Source organism: Canis lupus, chromosome 7 (assembly GCF_048164855.1).
Source record: "Canis lupus baileyi chromosome 7, mCanLup2.hap1, whole genome shotgun sequence".
NCBI classification, from domain to species: domain Eukaryota; kingdom Metazoa; phylum Chordata; class Mammalia; order Carnivora; family Canidae; genus Canis; species Canis lupus.
In genome coordinates, this window is record NC_132844.1 from 56,522,501 (window position 1) to 56,542,137 (window position 19,637).

Genomic DNA, 19,637 nt, shown 5'->3' on the forward strand with positions numbered 1-19,637 from the left:
TGAGATACACACAGAGAGAGAGAGAGAGAGAGAGAGAGGCAGACACAGGCAGAGGGAGAAGCAGTCTCCATGCAGGGTCTCCAGGTCTCGCCCTGGGCTGAAGGCGGCGCTAAACTACTGAGCCACCCGGCTGCCCAGACTGTTGGGTTTATTGCCCTTCTGCACTACCCTTCTAGAAAGGACTGTTTCCTGCTCTGACTATACTTTTCTGTCCTCATGAGATAAAAGTCTTGGTTGATGTAGCAAACGCAAATTCTCCTTAGAGCATAGATTTACCTTTGTGCCTGCATTACACACAGTACCTGCAGCACATTTTCAATGCTATGCTCCATCTTGCAACCTGCTATTGGGCTCAGTATCACAGCTGACAAGCATTGCCATGGAAGTGAATGACAGTTGTGGCAAAAAGAAAATATCCAAGTTGTTGAAAATTTGGTGATGCCTGTCAGGGATTTCCCTCTGAGTCTTGAGGCACACTGCTTAAAAATTACTCCTCTGAATTAAGCAACTCAGTGTCCACCTTGTGTGTACCTTAAAGAGAAGTGATTACCTCTCTTATAAATGTCCTACTAATATGATCTTGTCTGCTCTACATCATGAGAAATTCTGAAAATCATAATGACTTTTGACAATCCTACCTGAAATCTCATCAGTTTCATTTAGGGGGTTTATCCACTCTGTTCTGTGGGAAAAGGGTCAACCTATGAACTGAGGCAGGTGTTTGAAGGGAACTTTGTAATGAGTGAACAAGGGCTACATCATATTTACAAAGTCTTTCAACACTATTATATTAATTGGAAAAAGAAAACAAAACAACAGTATCTTCTATTTGTTTTGCAATATTCAGTTGTGCCCCCAGAGTATGGATGTGTGTGTGTGTGTGTGTGTTTGTGTGTTGGTGTAGGTGTGTGTGTTAACCTTGAAAAGTTTAGTGTATATTTATTAAATGAATTATTATTTTAATTTTTGAAATGCTGTTAACTCATGCCATGCTTCACTTTTGGCTGAAACTGAATCATCAACCTTGATCCTGCATAAAGGAGTTATAATAGACTGTTACAGAAGGAAATGGTTGGAATGGAGTATGGATGGGATAAATCAAAATAGTATTTATGTACATTATCCTATGCATGTGGTGAGTCTTGTATAGCTTCATAATACTCTTTGCATCTTTCTAATCCTGATCATCTTGCATGGTATCCCATGACACCCCAAAAAGCTGAATATAAAATCCTAACATGCCACTCCACCCACATCACTTCCACAATTGCAAGAGCCTACCTCTGCCTTTGTTGTGTTCCTTCACTTAGAGTAAGAATCTGTTGTTTGAAATGTGCATCCTCTGCTAACTTTAAGTCTCCCCTCTTTCTATTTTCAAGGATGGGAGGAACAGTTTTATTGGACACCAACTGGGCGGGGTAGTGGAAGTGCCAAACAGCAAGGACCAGCGAGTCAAGTCAGCCAGAGCCATTCAAATCACCTACTACCTCCAAACCTATGGCTCTGCTACCCAAGACCTCATAGGGGAGAAGTGGGAGAATGAGTTCTGTAAGCTCATGAAGAAGCTCCAGGAGGAGCACCAGGACCTGCAGCTCTACTCGTTAGCATCTTTTAGCCTCTGGAGAGACTTTCATAAGACCAGCATCCTGGCCAGGAGCAAGGTCCTGGTAAGCCTTGTGCTGATCCTGACCACAGCCACCCTCTCCAGCTCCATGAAGGACTGTTTGCGCAGCAAGCCCTTTCTGGGCCTCCTGGGGGTGCTCACGGTGTGCATCTCCATTGTCACGGCAGCAGGGATCTTCTTCATCACTGATGGAAAGTACAACTCCACCCTGCTGGGAATCCCATTCTTCGCCATGGGTAACTATCCATCCTTGTGGTAATTGGATTCTTGCCGATTTGGGGCAAGGTAGTACATTTCTTGAATTCTCAGGCAGAAATCTGTTTTAATTTTTCACTGATGTGTCTGTGTGTGATTACATCAAGTTACTTGGGCTAATCTCTGCTTCACCTTATTGGGTCTTTTGGAAATTTTAGGCTGACCAAGTCATCTTCCCATTTATGTTGGGGAATTTAATGCTGTCGGATATTCTAAATTACATAATATAGGAATTCTCTACTCTGGTTTTTCGAAAATTATAGGTCAGGGATTATGGAGATACAAAACTTACTTTGAATAAATTTTGTGCTTCATATTAATGGACATCTTCAAGTAGTGATGGTGAAGAGTGAGTAGCATAGGATGAAAATTTGAAGAACCACTGATAGATTCTAATCTCAAGGAACTTCTTCATTAATCTTGGTTTATTCATTCATTTCAAAGTTTTTATAGAGAATATACTCCATTTCCCTATCTCCTTATAAATTAAACATTCCTGCTACCACCTAAAGATGTGTCCCCTAATTTCTTTCATCTCTGGTGAAAACAATTAATGAGCATCCTCAGTCAAGATTGTCCCTTCTTGTAAGTTTTCTCTAAGACATACATAAATGTCTAGAAAATGCTTTGTAAGTGTATGTGTCTGTGTGTCTGTGTGTGTGTGTTCTTGCAAAAAAAAAAAAAAATCAAGCCTGGGAAGAAAGATGAGTGATGGCTCAGCAACAAGACTGATGGAATGTATCAGAAAAGTCATGATAATGGTGAAATCTGTGGTTCTACAAAAGAGTTCTGTCAGATGTGAAATAATTCCCTGCATGCAGGGAATTGGAGGATGAGCTGTAATAATGGCACCTAGGTGGTGAACTGACATGTGCGGAAGAATCTTCAGCTATACAGTAATTGCTTTTCACTTCCCATACTAAAATCAGTTATAAATTATAGTTTTATTATTAAATAAAAAAGACACAGGTATGTGGTCAGAAGGTCTTCTAGGTGACCTGGGCCCTTTTCGTTTCCACCTTAACAAACATCTTTGAGAATACTGCAAAATGTATTTATGGCATAAGTTGCTGGGGCCAAATTTCTTTATCTGGAAACTTAAGTTCATTGATGTCCCAGTAAATTTATTCATCTCCATAAACCTCAGGTTCCTCTTGTATAAAATAAGGATAATAATTGTATAACTTTCAAAGAATTGTTTTTTGAATGTAGTAGAATATACCTAAAGCTTATAGCATATAGTAAATGCTGTATGTGTATCAAACTTTAAATGCACTGGATTCAACAATAAATAGGAACAGACCTTGGCTTTAAGAAATTGAAAGTCTTCCTGGATTTTGCATATCATTTTTAAATGCATGTTCATCTGGTTAACAAAAAGGTTTTTATTTTTCCTGAAGAACTATATTAAAATCTGTTTGCACCAGTGACAAGGATGAGTCTAGATTTAAGCCATTTATATTTGTTATATTTTTTTGAGCTTGGACTCCTGATTTGAAATAATATAAAATTTGTAAGAATCATTCACTGTGATTCACAAATGAAACATGGCTCATTCAAAAATGACAAATTAGGGACGCCTAGGTGGCTCAGTGGCTCTGCCTTTGGCTCTGGGCGTGATCCCGGAGTCCCAGGATCGAGTCCCACATCGGGTTTCCTGGAGCCTGCTTCTCCCTCTGCCTATGTCTCTGCCTCTCATGAATAAATAAATAAAATCTTTTTAAAAAATGACAAATTAGATAGCTTAAAACCTACTAGGGCTTTTTCTAAAACTGTGACAATCTAATTGGTAATGGAAAGATTTATCAGGAAAGCTCTATAATATATAGAATTACATATTCTATACAAATAAGGATAAAAATTGTCTCCAGTGATGTTTAATTGTATTGTAGACACTACCAAATCAAAGTGGTGTTTTCATTCCTTAAGGAAATAATAACACTGGAAGCCACAACACTGAAGAAAGTGCCAGGATCCTGAAACACACATGTTTCTCACTTTTCTTCTGTCTCAGTGACCTTTAAGATCATAAAGCCACACAGCATGGCATGTTTTCCTAGAGCAAAAATCTAGGGAAAACTGTTATTTTTATATAAAAACAAACCTAAATATAAAAAAAAACCTTGGACAGTGTAGGTGCAGATTCTAGGAAGCCTAGTGAATGGTTACTCTTCAGGATACCTAGAATTCAGTCCTTAAAATATTCCGAAATTAACTTTTTTGATATGTACTGAAAACACAACAACAATAAGCCTATCAATATATACTTATCTAAGATAAGTGGTCCATCAAGAGGGACTTTGTTTGTTTGTAAAATGATCTGTAGTAATAAAGACACCAAGATCAAGAACTAGTGAAATGAAAGGAATATCCCACAGGGCTATGAAATCTGGATTTTCATCCCAGCTTTTCCACTGACTTTTATGTCTTATTGGACAGTTATATATAGTTCTTTTGTCTCAGTTATTTATATATTAGATGAAGGATTTGGACTTTTCAATCTTAAAATTTGAAGATCCTACAATATTATTTATTTCATTTTCAGTTGAAGTTACAATTCGGTCATTCCTTTATAAAGTCATTTAAGGTTTGTGTTATCTTCCAACCTCTAACTTCCATTCTCCTTTGTTGACTTCCTGTGTGTGTGTGTGCGTGTGCATGTGTGTGTGAGAGAGAGAGACAGACAGACAGACAGAGAGAGGGGCTTTAGAACAGAAAAACCACAGCATTGCACACAGAGTACAACTCTATGAAGGTAATGAGATGGAACATGTTACTGAGCATCAGTAAGTTGAGTTTGGCAGATATATATCTTCTAGTGGTGCACATGGCATTGGTTGAATGTAGTCCTTTGATTGATTTCAGCTTACATAGTGTCAAAACTGCATAATCTAAAGTTAGTTGAGTATAAGGGGAAGGAGTCCAACTTTTCTGGTAAACCTTTATTTCTATTCCTATCTTCACACAAGGATTTGTTTGAGGTAGTGAGTATTTACTCCAGTGTGCTCCAAGATTCAAACCATTTATCTTCATCATAACCTATCCCCAAAACTGGATATATTGCTTATCATGTTCTGTTCTTCAGCCATCTTATTTCGGACCACCTATCTTCCTTTTAAACTGTATCTGCTTGTTCATTTTTCTAACCATTCTTCCACTTAATATACCTGGTGCCATTTAGGATGTATATATACTGTACCTTTATATGCTGCATTGTTTAAACCTATACTAATTTTTATATTTTGTTCAGCTATCCCCATAAGTAAATTTGTGTCTTTCAAATTATATGTTCCAGATTTAGATTTAGAAAAGGAGATGATCATAGGCATATGTGTTATCTCTGTAAAAGTTCTGATAAGGGAAATCCAGACTTATAATAATTTTTGAAAAACACTTAAAATTATCCTATTTAGCTCCAGCTTAACATCTTTTCTCTAAACAAGCATAAACAAGTAAGAATGCCGCTAATTTAATTTATAACTCATTGTCAGCCCTTTTCCCCCCACTCCATTTGCTTTGTGTGAATGTGTTTCCTCTTTCTAGAAAGAGAAATATGGGCTAATAGTACATACAGGCACCAACCTGGCTCCCACTATATCTTGGTGATCTGTGGATAGTTGGCAAAGACATTGGTAGCCTTGGTTTACTATTATTTTACAGTCTATCCTGAGTTTGTTTCATATGCCAAGAGTCTTACTTTAGTCATTGGTGATTTTGACAAGAGCTGCTTTGGGACAGTGCTGAAACTAATTTAAAGAAGTTCAATACAGCTTGGAAAATAGGTAGTGAAGATAGTGAGTAAAGACAGTGGACACATGCACATGATTTCTTTTGTTCAGGTAAACCCAGCATTTCCAGATATGAGACTTTCAATCATTATCTGAAACTGAACTCCATATTCATTTATTTATTAATTCATTCAGATATTTATTGAGCACCTACTATGTTCCAGGTACTTTGGATTCAAGAGTAAAATGTATCAAACAGAACCAGTCAAGTGGTTGTCTGAGTAGATCTCACTTTGTAGGCCTGCAAAGGGGGGGGGCATACAACAATAAACAAATAAGTGGTATAAAGTACAAAAATAAAGCAAGAAAAAGGATAAAGAGCTTTAGTGGTAAGAGAAAAAACTTTTTAAGAAAAAAAATAATAAATTGAAGTAGAGAGCTAAATGAAGTAAAGTAGCCATGTGGCAATCTGAGAAAAGAGTATCTCTGACAAAGAGAACTATATGTGCAAAGTCTTTTAGAAGGACCTCTCTTGGTGAAGTTGAGGAAGCCCAAGAAAAAGAGTGTGGCTGGAGCACAGTGGGCAACTGTCTGGGGTATTATTAGATGGAGGTAGGGAGATGGTAGAGAATTAAGTCATGTAGAGCAGTGAGAAGTTAATACTTTTTTTTCTAAGAATTTATTTATTTATTTGAGAGAGAGAGAGAGCCGAGGGAGTTGAAGAGGTAGAGGGAGAGAATCTCCAGCAGACTCCCCACTGAGCACAGACCAAAGGGGCATAATCCCATGACCCTGAGATCATGACCTAAGCCAAAATCAGGAGTCCAACACTCAATGAACTGAGCCACCCAGAACCCCCAGAAAACTTAATACCTTAGATGGAAAGATATCTGAAGCATTTGAAACAGGAGTGTGATCTGTCTTATGTTTTAAAGGCATCTTTGGCTACAACATGGAAATTAGTCTGTAAAGGAGTAAGAATGGTTATAGGGAGACATGTAAGAGGTTATTACAAAAATCCATGGGCTATCATGGTGATGATTTGAAATACCATGGGAGCAGAGACAGTGGCAAAAAAGGATTGGACTCAGCATATGTGTTTGAAAATAAAATTTGTAAGATTTGCTATAGGACTGGATATGGTATGTAAGAAAAAGAGGAGTCTAGGATGACCCCCAAGCTTTGAGGACTGAATAACTAATAGAAAGCAGTTGCCATTTTTGTCATAGGGAGATTATGATAGGAATAAGTTGGGGAGGAAAATATTAAGAGTTTACTTTTCTATTTGGTATGTTAGATATACCTATTAAGCATCCAAGTGGGAAAATGTGGAATTAGCTATATAAGACAGTTTGTAGATCAGGTGCAGAAGTAAAATCTTAAGCTAGAACTGGAAATATAAATTTTGTATATATCATGGCATAGCTAATAATGAAATCCATGGGATCTGATAAGATCAACTAGAACAATAAATACAGATAGAAAAGAGAATTCAGAGTTATCTGAGCCCTGGAACATTCCAATGCTTAGAGTTTGGGAAGATTAAGATGCTCAGAAAATGACATGAAGAAGGATGAGGTAGTTAGATGGTAAGGGAGTCAAAAGAGAATAGTGTCCCAGCAGCCAAGTAAAGAAGGTGTTTTCTGAAGCAGTTAGAGACCAGGTGTTCCAAAAGCTGCTAAGAAGTTATGTCCAGGGACGCCTGTGTGGCTCAGCAGTTAAGCATCTGCCTTCAGCCCAGGGCTTGATCCTGGAGTTCCAGGATTGAGTTCCACATCAGGCTTCCTGCATGGAGCCTGCTTCTCTCTCTGCCTATGTCTCTGCCTCTTTCTCTCTGTGTCTCTAATGAATAAATAAATAAATAATCTTTTTTCTTAAAAAAAAAAAAAAAAGAAGTTGTGTCCAATGAGAACTGAGAATTGGTCATTGGATTTAATAATTTGAAGGTCATTGGTGATTTTTGACAAGAGTTGCTCTGGAGGAGTGCTGAGGATAATTTAAAGAGATTCAATAGAGCTTGGAGGATGAGAAGCGAAAACAGTGAGTAATTATAATTTTTCCAAGGAGTTTTGCATCACAGAGAAACAATGATTGTATGCTATTTGTGATGCACAGCAAAGAAGGCTTCATAGTAAAGCAGAGATAGAAAGAAACTGCAAAAGCAATGTCATTCAGTAGGAGAGATGGGACTGGATTCAGAGCATAACTAGAGTCATTGACTTTATATAAGAGCATAGACAGCTCATCTACAGTTAAGAAAAGAGAAGGCAAAATATATGGACAGATACAGATAGACTGGTACATGTGGGGGTGGGAGCAGGTGGAAATTCTCTTATGTGGCTTCAACTTTGTCAGTAAAATATGAAGCAAGCCATCAGTGAGAATAAATTTGGGGAAGGAGGTGTTGATTTGAGGAAAGTGAAGAGAGTTTAAAAGAGTCACTTTGGAAACTGGAGAACAAATTAAAGAAAAGTTAGGTGAACAGCTAAGAAGCACAGGGACCCACTTATATATAGTTTATGTTCATGAATTTAAAAAACAAATCCATTCAGCATTATTGCTGAGTCACTACATCCCTCCCCCCACCCTCCCCGCCACCCCAGCCGTGGATAGCTGCTTGGGTTAGAGATGAGTAGGCATTGACATGAATTTAACTGAGAAAAAATTCCTGGGGAAAAAAACGCAGCAGATTTATAGTATATGCAAAAGAGTGACTATGATGACAGGTCATGAAAATTGTACTAGTTAGGGTCAGCTAAACCATGTTGCAATAACAAATAATGCCTTAAACATAGATAAACACAACAAAGATTTATTTTTTGCTTATACTGCATTTTAGTGTGGGTCAGGAAGCTTTCTTTGGGAACTTTCTTCCAGCAGAGATTCAGGGATCTAGGATACCTCTATGATGCAACATCTTGTCTTCTCTGAGTTTGCAATCCCAGCTACGTACACAGAAAAGAGAGTAGAGAAACCACACCTACTTATAACTACATTATACTCAAAGTTATAGAGTTACTTATCATCATTTTCTATTGGCCAGAACTACACATATGGCCATAAGCTAACTCAAGGAAGTATGGGAAATGTAGGAGAGTAAATGGATTATTCATTGTGTATCAACAATGTCTCCCACATAAACTAAGCCAAACAATAAAGACAATGATTTCTTCCCATTGTCATCATAGTGAAAAACTGGTAGGGTCAAAATATTATGTATTTTTGTGAGGTCAGAAAATTATTTTAGGTTGAAGTCTATCTAGTTATCTATTGCTGTATCCAAATACCACAAGAATTAGTAGTGTAAAACAAATATTTTATTATGTTCATGGGTACTGTGGCTCAATAATTTGGAATGGGCACAGTGAGGTCAGTTTTTCCCATCTCCACAATGCCTAGAGCCTCAGCTGAGGGTAGAATGTTCAAAGGCTGGAGCAGCTGAGGCCAAAACAGCTACTTCTAAGATGCTTTCTTTGCTCACATGGCTGGTACCATGTCTGGGATTTCTGAAGGAGAATCTCAGCTGGGAATTTTGAACATTGCATCTGAATGTGCCCTGTCTAATATGATATTCTCATGGTTAGTCAGGTTTCTTATATGGAGACTCAGGGCTCCAAGCAAAAGTGTTTCAAGAGAGCAAAGCAAAAAATGCTGGCCTAGATACAGAAGTTGCACAGCATCATATCAACCATATTCTACTGACTGTGTGCCAGTCACAAAAGCTAGCCCAGGCTCAAGAGCAGGATAGTGGGATTCCACCTCCTGCGACAGTGGCAAAGGGTTGAGAGAGAGGCAAAGTCACATTGCAGAACATGTGGAATGGGAGCTACTGTTCTGGCCATCTTTGGAAAATGCAATCTGCTACCCAGTCTTAACGTAAGAAGCTGGAAAGGAAAGAGATGAATTCTAGAGATGCTTGATCAAAAGGTTTTGAGAAGAGATCATTACTTTTGAAAGTGACAATGATTTGCTCATTTTGAGCTGGAAGACAAATGTAGAATTGGGGACATTATGAGTTCAAAAGACCAAGAGGTCTAAATATAGAATGGATTTTCCCTGTGAAATTTGAATCCATGAAAAATTATGACAAGACTTGTAATGGCCACTGACACACAAAGAGTTCCATGTTAAATCTTTAGCAAAGGAGAAAAATTGATCCTGATGTCTGTAAATTAATGCTCAAAAAAAGAATAATTTGTATAGTACATGATCTACATTCAAAGGAGTAGGTGTTTTTAAGGAAGACAAACAACCTCTTTGACTCTCCATGGGGTACAGGATAGCACCAATAAAATTTCCAGGTCCAATAGCACAGGAGGAGTGGGAGGTCAAAGTGACTTCAACTGGAAAGAGGCAGGAAAGCAGTGTACTCAGGGGATGGCAAGCTTTTATTAAAACAAGAAGCTAAAGATTATATTTGGGGAAGGGATTTTGGAGGTAGAGAATCTTAGTGATGACAGACCGGGTTCCAGAGGACAGGAGAAGGATGAGAGGGATGAGGATACGGTCGGATGAGGGAATGTACAGAACTGTGTAGGAATGAGAGTCTCTAGCAAAGCCCTGGGAATCCTGGGCCTTTGTGATTGCTTGGTGAGGGGAAGTGTATGACCTGATTGCAGTACCAATGGTCCCACCTGGGAGAGTCATTCTGTTATAAGTCAGATCATATCACTTATCTGCCCCAAATCCTATAATAGCTTCCCATCTAAACCAATTTAATGGACATAAACATTCAGTGATCTGCAAAGGCCCAACAAAACTGGCATCTGCTACCCTCTGACCACAGGTTCAACTGGTCTCTCTCTCTACACCTGGAATGCTGTTCCTCAGACATCTGCAGACTTGTTTCCTTACCTCCTGAAGATTTTATACAGATGTCACCTTCTTCATAGGGACTCTCCTGGCCACTCTGCCCCAAATCACTTCACCATGCTTCCCATCTCCCTCTCTGTTTCATTTCTCCTTAGAGCTCATCATTAATATACAATATAGTTTACCTTTGGATTTGTTCTCTGTCTCCCATCAATGGAACATAAGTCCCAAAAGAATGTAAATTTTCATTTTTCCATTTGCTGCTTTTCTCCAGTACTTCAAACGGTACTTGTCCTAGGGCAGGCATTCAATAAACATATGTGGAATTAATGAATGGTCTCCCAGTGTTTCTCAAATGGGTTATGATCTATTAGATTCACCAAATCAATTTAGTGTGTCATGATCCACATTTATATTTCACTTAAGGGAAAAAAAGAAAATAGAAAGGAATAAGAAATATCAGATGGCATTGCACATAGTCAAGTGTTATTGCATCATACTTTTGTATGTGTATAATAGATCACAATGTAAGATGCTTTCCCTAATGTGAGCCACAGTCAAAATTTTTAGAACTAATGTCTTAAGCAGATCATGATGATAGGTGGGGATTTATTGATGGGGAGGCAAAGGGGAGAACTCATCAAAAGTGTATACAGCTGCTTCTCTGGGTTGGTTCTGTAGGAGGCAGTATCAGGACTTAGGAAGGGAAAGGTTTTGCCAGGGGACTTAAGGTGTTACTTCCTGGGAACTGCTACTTCCCCAGACAAGAACCAGCATAGTGTTTAGCACACAACAAGATCTCTAAGACTTGATGGTTGGCTAAAGGTTTTTTAATGATTATGTTATGGTATTGGAAATATTTCTCAGTAAACTGGTTTTACCACAGGGCCTGTTTTACAGCCATCAAAAGCCTTCCCAAAGTAACTCATTGCTGGAAAAGACAGGACCTATTACTATGACATCAAGAATGTTCAGTTGGAGCTATTTCTCAGCCCCATTAATTGCAGCCTCCCTGCTTTTAGTAATTAACTGTTACTTCCTTTGGGAAAAGGTTGGCCAATGATGTAAATATATCCCTATGCTTATGACTCAGAGTCAGTAAACTTGAAGTCCAGTTCAGTCCCTGCCTCTTGTCTGCTAGGTGACTTCTCCCTGAGCCTCCCACGTTTTCTCTTTCATAAGATAAGGAAGTTGGACTGATTGGTCTTTACATCACTTCCACCTTTATTCTTTAATCAAGGTTTCATTTGACACTTAGAGTAAATGTCATTTTATTTTCTGGAATTCGGATTCATTGGGGGCTAGAATGGGTCTACTTAACATCTTTTCCAGTGTCTAGTGCAAAGAGTCCATAGTAGGCATTTTGCAAACATTGACTTATTGATGGCTTTTGTGACTGTTAGAAGTCATAGAGCAAGAAAAGTCTGAGCTTTTGGTTCTTTTCAGCTTAGCTATTTTAATGTCCCTATTTTTTTCTCTTATTCATTAGTTCTAATTTTCTTATATTGATATGTGTTCTTCTTTTGTGGCTTTTGAAATGGACTTTCTGGAACAGAAATATCTAATACGTTAAAACATTGTTTCACTAATTGGTTTCTGTAGACCTTTTAAAGGATGTGGGGAGGGAGTAGATTTTGGCATAACAAGTAAAAAGTCAAATTTTATGTCAAGAATTTCAGGTAATATTGAATAGTATGTACTTTTTATTGTATACACTGTCCAACATTAGTAGTAATTATATCCTGACTCCTTAAGATTCTGCATTTTCTTTGGAATCCACCTCCATCTATTGCACTTTTTAGTACAAACAAGCTTCCTCCACTGGTAGTTGGAGTTTTGGAATGAGGAAGAGTACTATTACATAACACAATTTTACTCAGAGTGAGAAGCATATGGACTCATTTTGGTGGGACTGTTTATCTCAAGGGTAGCTGATGTTACTTTAGACTTTTAAAATGGAAAGATTTGTAAATATGCCTCATGCTGCCTAATATGCTCTGCTCTTGCTTTTTACCTCTTAAATCAGATAGTGAATCAGTCTTGAGTATTTAAGCAGCTAGGGAAATATGAAAGGCAACAATTTATTCATCATATGCTAGAATTATTACTATGTCAGATACTATTGCTTCTCCAGCATGGACATCTAAGCCTTCATCAAATACATCTCTATCACAAGCAACCTGAGCTATCCTCATTAATTGAAGTTGACTTGACTGTCATGTCAGAACATTCCAGGAAAAAATATTCCTAATGCCCAAAAGCTACAATTAGCAACCAGATTTGGGATTTTCTGCAGTGCTACAGCAACGTAAATGCTGCAATTTAAGCTAGAAACTTAAAAAATAAAATAAAATAAATAAATAAACTAGAAATTTGAATGGTGAAACTGCATTCAGACTCATGCCATCACTTTTCTGAGGGAAAATAAAGTCCCATCCAGAAAAAAAATCGTTTGAAAATTGGACACTTACTTTCTAAATTCAATTCTTTTCACATCCAGTCACCTAACAAAACAGGACAATTAGCAGAGAAAAATGAGAAAATGCCTCTGTTGATTTGAGGATGCTAGTGGCAAGCCTGAGGCTTATAAGAGTTGAAGAACTCCTGTGCACTGATTCCTACCTGCCTTCCTAGAACAATGTGGCTTATGTATGCATCAAATATATGTGTCTTAGTGGTTGGTCTCTTTTGTAATGATAGAGCCATCTCTTCATCCAGACCAATGCGAAACTATTATTCAAGCTTCAGTTTATGAATCCCACTGTGTACTCTTAGAGAAGTTATAATCCTGGATTTAAATTTCATAGAAAGAATATGCTGCTATTTTTCCTACTGCTTTCTCACATTGATTTGGCCTACATGGAATAAGACTGAGTCTTGGAAAAAAAAAAAAAACTGAGTCTTGGACAGGGATATTTCTCATGATTGTTTACAGAGAGTGGGAAATCCTAAATTAAATACTGTATTTCATCATATAAATCAACAAAATATTAGTTAAGAATATTTCCTAATAGCATTTGAGATGATACAATAAAAAGTATGATAAACCATAATAGTCAATGATACATACCAAACAATGAAGAAAAGGAAATAATTTTATCACAAAGAAGTGGGTATAGGAATAGGTTTGTCAAGCTCAAAAACAACTGCCATTTATTTTACCAGAAAAAGATGGGTTTATTCAGGAATAAAAGAGAATTGCAATCTAGACAACCAACCTGTGGCAAAACTGTGAGCAAGTCCTGGAAACAAAGAAAAGGTACACTTTTTAAGGAGAAAAGTATAAGTTGGGAAGGCTGTTATAAACTAAAGTCCATTGGAGTACGCTATGAGTTGGAATCATGGTGACTTTTCACCCACTGAACTGTGGAGAAGGAGCAGATGAAAGCATTTCTTTCTTTAGAAGGCATAGAAAAGTAGTATCCATGCACAAGGCCAAGTCTACCTCTTCCTGTTGGGTCTGCAATTGAGTCAGTGGTAAGATATGAGAGTTCTGAAACCTAACCATCTCCATTTTAGTGAGGTTTCTCATTACGAATTTTCACAGATTAAGCTACTCTTTAGCAGGAAAAGGAGGAAAGAAGAAAGAAGAAAGAAGAAAGAAGAAAGAAGAAAGAAGAAAGAAGAAAGAAAAAAGAAAAAGAAAGAAAGAAAGAAAGAAAGAAAGAAAGAAAGAAGAAAGAAAGAAAGAGAAGAAAGAAAGAAAAAGAAAGAAAGAAAGAAAGAAAGAAAGAAAGAAAGAAAGAAAGAAAGAAAGAAAGAAAGAAAGAAAAAGAGAGAGAGAGGGAGGGAGGGAGAGAGGGAGGGAGGAAGGAAAAGGAAACAGGAGGGTAAATGGGTCATTTCACTGAATGAAAACAAATCAAGATCACACATACACAAAAGGAGAGACTGTAGATTTTTGGGGTGAGGTTGTGATGACTATAATAAGGACTCATTATAATACTTAAGAGTAAATTAATGGATTCACTCTATAATTCTGTTACCTTTCCCTTCCTTTCCTATGTCTTGGCCAAAGGTCAATACAACTTTATGTACTTCATTGTTTTGGCACAATGTTTCAAAAATAATAAGTACTCAATAATTATTTCTGGAATGAATGACTTGTAATTTGCTAGCTCACAGCAAAGATAAAGGTTAACTTTTTAGAAACAGATATAAAGCTGTATAAAATTTTATGTGTTCTTTTAAAATTGGGGGAATAATGATTTTTAAACAAAGTCATTGAAAATGGCTATGTAATGAGGGGATTTTGGATTTCCACATATAAGAATTTAGTCTAAGTGTTATATCATTTTTTTTTGGTGCTTCATGCAACTTAAAAGTATTCCCATGGCCTTTTTTGTCATGAAGATGGTTTCTTTATTTTCCCAGAGATACGTGGGTAGCTGTTTCTATTAAATAAGGAAATAAAGTAACCAGAACTGTTCTCAAGTCTGTATGTATGAAGCTAAGATCAGAACCTGTATTATTTAATTTTTTTCTCGCAGATTCCTTGACTCTATTGACTGTTCTCAAACTGAGCCCTGGTGACTCCTTGGTATGTGTGAGGACTATGGGTCTTGGAGAAACACTGAGCCAGCAAAACTCCTGGCTATTCCTTCCTGCTTCTGACAATGCACTTTACTCTGATATTTTTACATGACAAGTTACCATAAAGATTCAATTTGAGGATAAATCTTTGTGGATTAAAAAACAAAAAACAAATGTTTGAAAACTTCCAGTTCTGTACCATTCCATAGTGCCTCCTTCATAACATAATGGAAGGCTGAAACAAAACTTGAGATGAACTAAATTTATTTTGCAGCCTGGGTGGCTTTGCTTTGATCAACTGTTATATCCACATATTTCCTGTAGTTATTTTATCGAAGTATTTCTAGAAGTGTGATTTCTACTTAAGACTATAACTTTCTCTCCTATAGACAAGTTAACCTATTTTTAAGATGCAGAAAATCCAAAGGGATGGAGGCAATGAGGTTGTATGGTTGCCAAAGGAAACTGAGTGAGACTGCCAACAGACTCCAAAGGGGTAGAATTATTTGTAATTTTACTGTATTCTGGGGTTATAATGTCTGTCTTACAGGTCAAGAAATTGTATTGTAAAGGCACAGTGGGAAAACTAGACTTTCAATGAAAGAATCCCATTAACTAAGTTGACAAGAGATAATATTAGCCAAAATCTCTGTTCTGGTAATGTTTCCAAAAAAAAAAAAAAACGGTCTACATATATCCAAGGCTTTCTTTTCTCAAGATATATAAGAAAGGCCAATTCTTACTCAGAAGGCTTTGTGATGAGCATAAATTAAAACACAATGATATCTGATGAATTTGAATGTTGCCAAATTGCCCACCCATGCCTTCTAGATTTGGTGTCATTCTTCCCTGGAAAGTATTGTGTACACAGTACAGATATTCACATTGTTGGACCTTATTCTATGTTGGCTACCTCCTTTGGTTGGTAAGCTTTATCTATATGATGATTCAATATCACTGACTCTGCTAGTAAATGAATTAAATAAATAGGGTTTCTGTTGGGACTAGAAATAATCTGTGGATTATTTATTGATCAGATAAGTTTAGTCCTCAGAGCTTCACCTCCTTTTTATGTTTTCCAAGTGTTTGAGGTTCATCCCTCTGTTCCCCTGTGAACTTTCCATGATATATTTTTGGGTGTGCTATTTATTCCAGTCAGTTTATTCCTTTGCCCATTCTGCTAATTCTTTCTAATCCTACCCTGAAAGATGAAAACCCTAAAGCAGTAACACATTATGTGAGGATTCCTATATTCCCCCATCCTACCCAAACACCATTACCAACATACCATCTGCTTACTCAGCTTAGCACTGCTGTGTTTCTATAGCAGTCTGGCCAGGGAAGAAATGCCTGTCAAAGGAAACCCATGGGCTTCATCTCTATGAGCTTCTAATTCCAATCTCCTTCACATTGTTTGCTCTAACCAAAACCAAACACAAAGGCCATTTCTTGTCTCATGCTGCTCCTTTGTCCAGATATTTCCTTGTATATATCTTCCTTGTTCTGATCCTCAAGGCTTAAATGTCTCCTGCTCTGTGGCATTTTTAATTGACTTCAAACCCAAGAATGAATGGTTTCCGTTTTTGCTTCTCTGTACCCTTGTTTACATGCCTATCTTCAATTCTATCCTAGGCTGCAAAGCCTTCATTAGAAAGGATCAACTTACTGTTTTTGTATCTTCAGCAACTAGTGATGGGAAGGAAGTACAATGTAGGAAGTAATTTAGAATTCTTTTCAGACCGACTGAATGAAGGCCATCTCTGCCATATTGGCCCACTGTACATAACTGGTCATTGCCCTGAGTTCCTCGCATAGCACTTGTTCTGGTTATTCTGATTCCCCATCATCACCAACACATTTTCTTCTCTATCCTTCTCTTCTCTGATCTTTGCTCTAAATGGCAGACTCCAATGGACTGCTGCACTGAGGCTCCCCTGTCCTCTGGCTTTGCATTGAGTTTGGCCAATAAAAGGCATGACCAGGAGATGGTAAGACAGAAAGAGAAATATGTCAAGGTCTTTCTTTCCTGCTCCTTCCCTCTCCACTTTGGCACTATTTCTCTGACAACTTTACCTTCTGACAGGCAGCCACTCCTTATCTACAACTGTTACTGGACTTCTGTACCATTTCCTCCCTTTATTCCTTAGACTTAAAAGTGGTAACTTTTAAGAGCTTCCTGCTCTTGATAATCTCTAGATACCTCAACATCCCTTATTTTTGGCTCTACCCATATGTTTGTAAGTCTCTCAATTAAAGTCTTTATATTTATACCATGAGGGATTTCTATGTCCTTCCAAGCCTCTCAGTCTCTTGCTAGATACCATATAGGCACCCAATATCTTGCCAGATCTAAAGTTCCCCCCACTCCGCCCCAAAGTCCAGCTGTCTGCCTCAATCTGCTGCCTAACTCTTGCCAACCAACCTTCTTCAAGAGCACTGGATCCAACTCCTGGCCATCAGTGGGTCTAGGAGCAGTCTGTATTGCCTACCTAAACTTGATTATCATCAGTGGGAGGCATAGACACTTGCTGCTATATTTGGCCAGTCATTCTGGACATCTTATGTTCACAATGTTCTGTGGACATTGCACACTGCATTTCTATTTAGAGGCCAGTCTTGTGTCAGGATTCATTTCTCTTATTTTTATAATTTCTGTATATTCATATAATTCTTTGTTTTCTCCAACAATTCAAAGTCTTGAGGCATATAAGCTTCCTAAGAAGATTTATTTTTGTACCCTACACGGCTATTTTGATACACGTCCTTTGAGAAAGACCCTAAAGAAGAATTTTCAAATATACAGGTTTTAACCTTGATAAAACTTGGGGTTAGCATTAATAGAGGGTATGCCCTCCATGAAGCAAGAATTAGAAATTATTTAATTGGAGAATTCTGTATCATCATAATCATATTTAGGTCACAAGGGCTATTTTCTTCCTTGTACCTAGTTTAAGCTAAAAGTAGTTTGATATAAAATTGTTGCCTTACAGTCAGATTTTCCAAATATATATAAAAAGAGGCTTCCTGTCCTTGTTTTGTGCCATGGTACTTGTGCTTTTGCAACTGAAAATAGCATTGGCGCTCTTTCCTGGCACATTACACTGCAAGCTTCCATCTAATTTGCTGTCCATACTCACCCTGAAGTCCTTTTAAGCATTGCTGCTTTCCAAGTATTTCCTTTCCATTGAGTATCCATGTCTCACTTTTCACAAAGCTATTCATTTTCCATTTTCACGGTTGACACATACCCTTCTACCAATGTCTTCTCTCTTATAAACCCTATTTTATATTTCTGAGTAGTAGGTTTTTTTTTTCATTTTTTCCTTATTTCAAAAAAAGTGTATATTATAGGAAAACATTGCAAGAGAAAGTATAAAACCACCATCCAGAGATAACTGATAAAAATTTCAAGTTTATCTTTTGACTATATCTCTGTATCTATTGATAAATATGTAGATCTTTACAACCAGGCTACATTTTATATATATATATATATATATATATATATATATATATATATATATATATATATAATTATATTATATTATTATATATAATATAGCCTGCTTTTTCATTTAGTAAATTAAGAATTTCCATGCATGCAGAAACTGTATAAAACCTGTATGTATACTATTTTTACTAATATTTTTGTGTTAACACTGGTGTAACTACTGCTCAGATTAAGAAATAGAATGCCACCAACATTCTTAAAGCCTCTTGAATTTCTTTGTCTAATCACACCTACCCCCCTTGTGATAACCATTATCCTGACTTTTAAGGTAATGAGCTCTTAGCTTTTCTTTGTAGTTTCATCCATGTTAGAGTGTGCATACAAATATATATTTTATTATATTTTCTTGGTGAACTAAATATTTTATCAGTATAAGCTGATTTTCCATCTCTTGAAATGGTTTTGCTTTAAAATCTATTTTCTGATATTAATGTAGCTCATCAGAATCTTTTTTGCTCATATTTATTAAGTATATTTTACTGTTTTTTTGGATCAACATTTCTGTTTTTTCAGGTTTCCATATATATTGTGTAAATTGCAGATCATTAAATGTGGAGATTCTTCCAGCCTAATGATTTCTATCTTTTAGCTGAAGAACTTAATCTCTTCAATACCTTTAATACAATTTCATATGTCTTCAGATTTAATAAATCTACCATTTTATTTTGTGCTTTCTGTTTGTCTCAGATGGCCCACATATTTCTATCAATATATATATTCCTTTTTTACTTTCTTTTTAACCATCTTTTGGACTGAATTCGGATATTTTATTATTTCATTTTTTCTCTCTGCAAATTTGAGAATTAAATGTATGCTTCCAATTTTGTGAGTCCTCTAGAAATTACAGTATTTATACTTAATTTACCAAAATCTAAAATTTACTAAAACTTTCATTTGTCTTTCTTATGGAAAAAATAAGGAGATCACATAAACTCCATTGAACCCCTCTGACTTCTGTGTTATTTCTGTCCAATCTTTAATTCTGATGTTATTATGTAACCTTATAATAACTTCTTTATATAGTTCATGATCCTTTATTTTTACCCACATATCTACTGCTTTTTTATTATTATTTCTTTTTGCATCTTAAACCTTTTATCTGAAATCCCTTTTTTCTTTATAACAGAAATTGTTTAGTATATTCAAAGATGTTCTGTTAGTGAATAACTCTGGG

General features: G+C 36.8%; 1 protein-coding gene and 1 long non-coding RNA gene across 3 annotated transcripts in view; one reads left to right on the top strand and one right to left on the bottom strand.

Moving 5' to 3' along the window:
• The window catches only part of PTCHD4 (patched domain containing 4), a 53,765-nt gene extending 51,183 nt beyond the window's left edge, over positions 1 to 2,582 (top strand). For both annotated transcript variants that reach the window (XM_072832731.1, XM_072832732.1), the window contains exon 2: positions 1,380 to 2,582. In XM_072832731.1, the coding sequence (XP_072688832.1) occupies positions 1,380 to 1,883 (504 nt within the window). In that variant the 3' untranslated portion in view covers positions 1,884 to 2,582. The remainder of the gene's footprint in view (positions 1 to 1,379) is intronic.
• Positions 1 to 19,637, bottom strand: part of LOC140636908 (uncharacterized) — a 42,909-nt gene that overhangs the window by 5,413 nt on the left and 17,859 nt on the right. The window contains exon 3 of the long non-coding RNA XR_012034158.1: positions 10,605 to 10,713. This is a non-coding gene — a long non-coding RNA (uncharacterized lncRNA). The remainder of the gene's footprint in view (positions 1 to 10,604; positions 10,714 to 19,637) is intronic.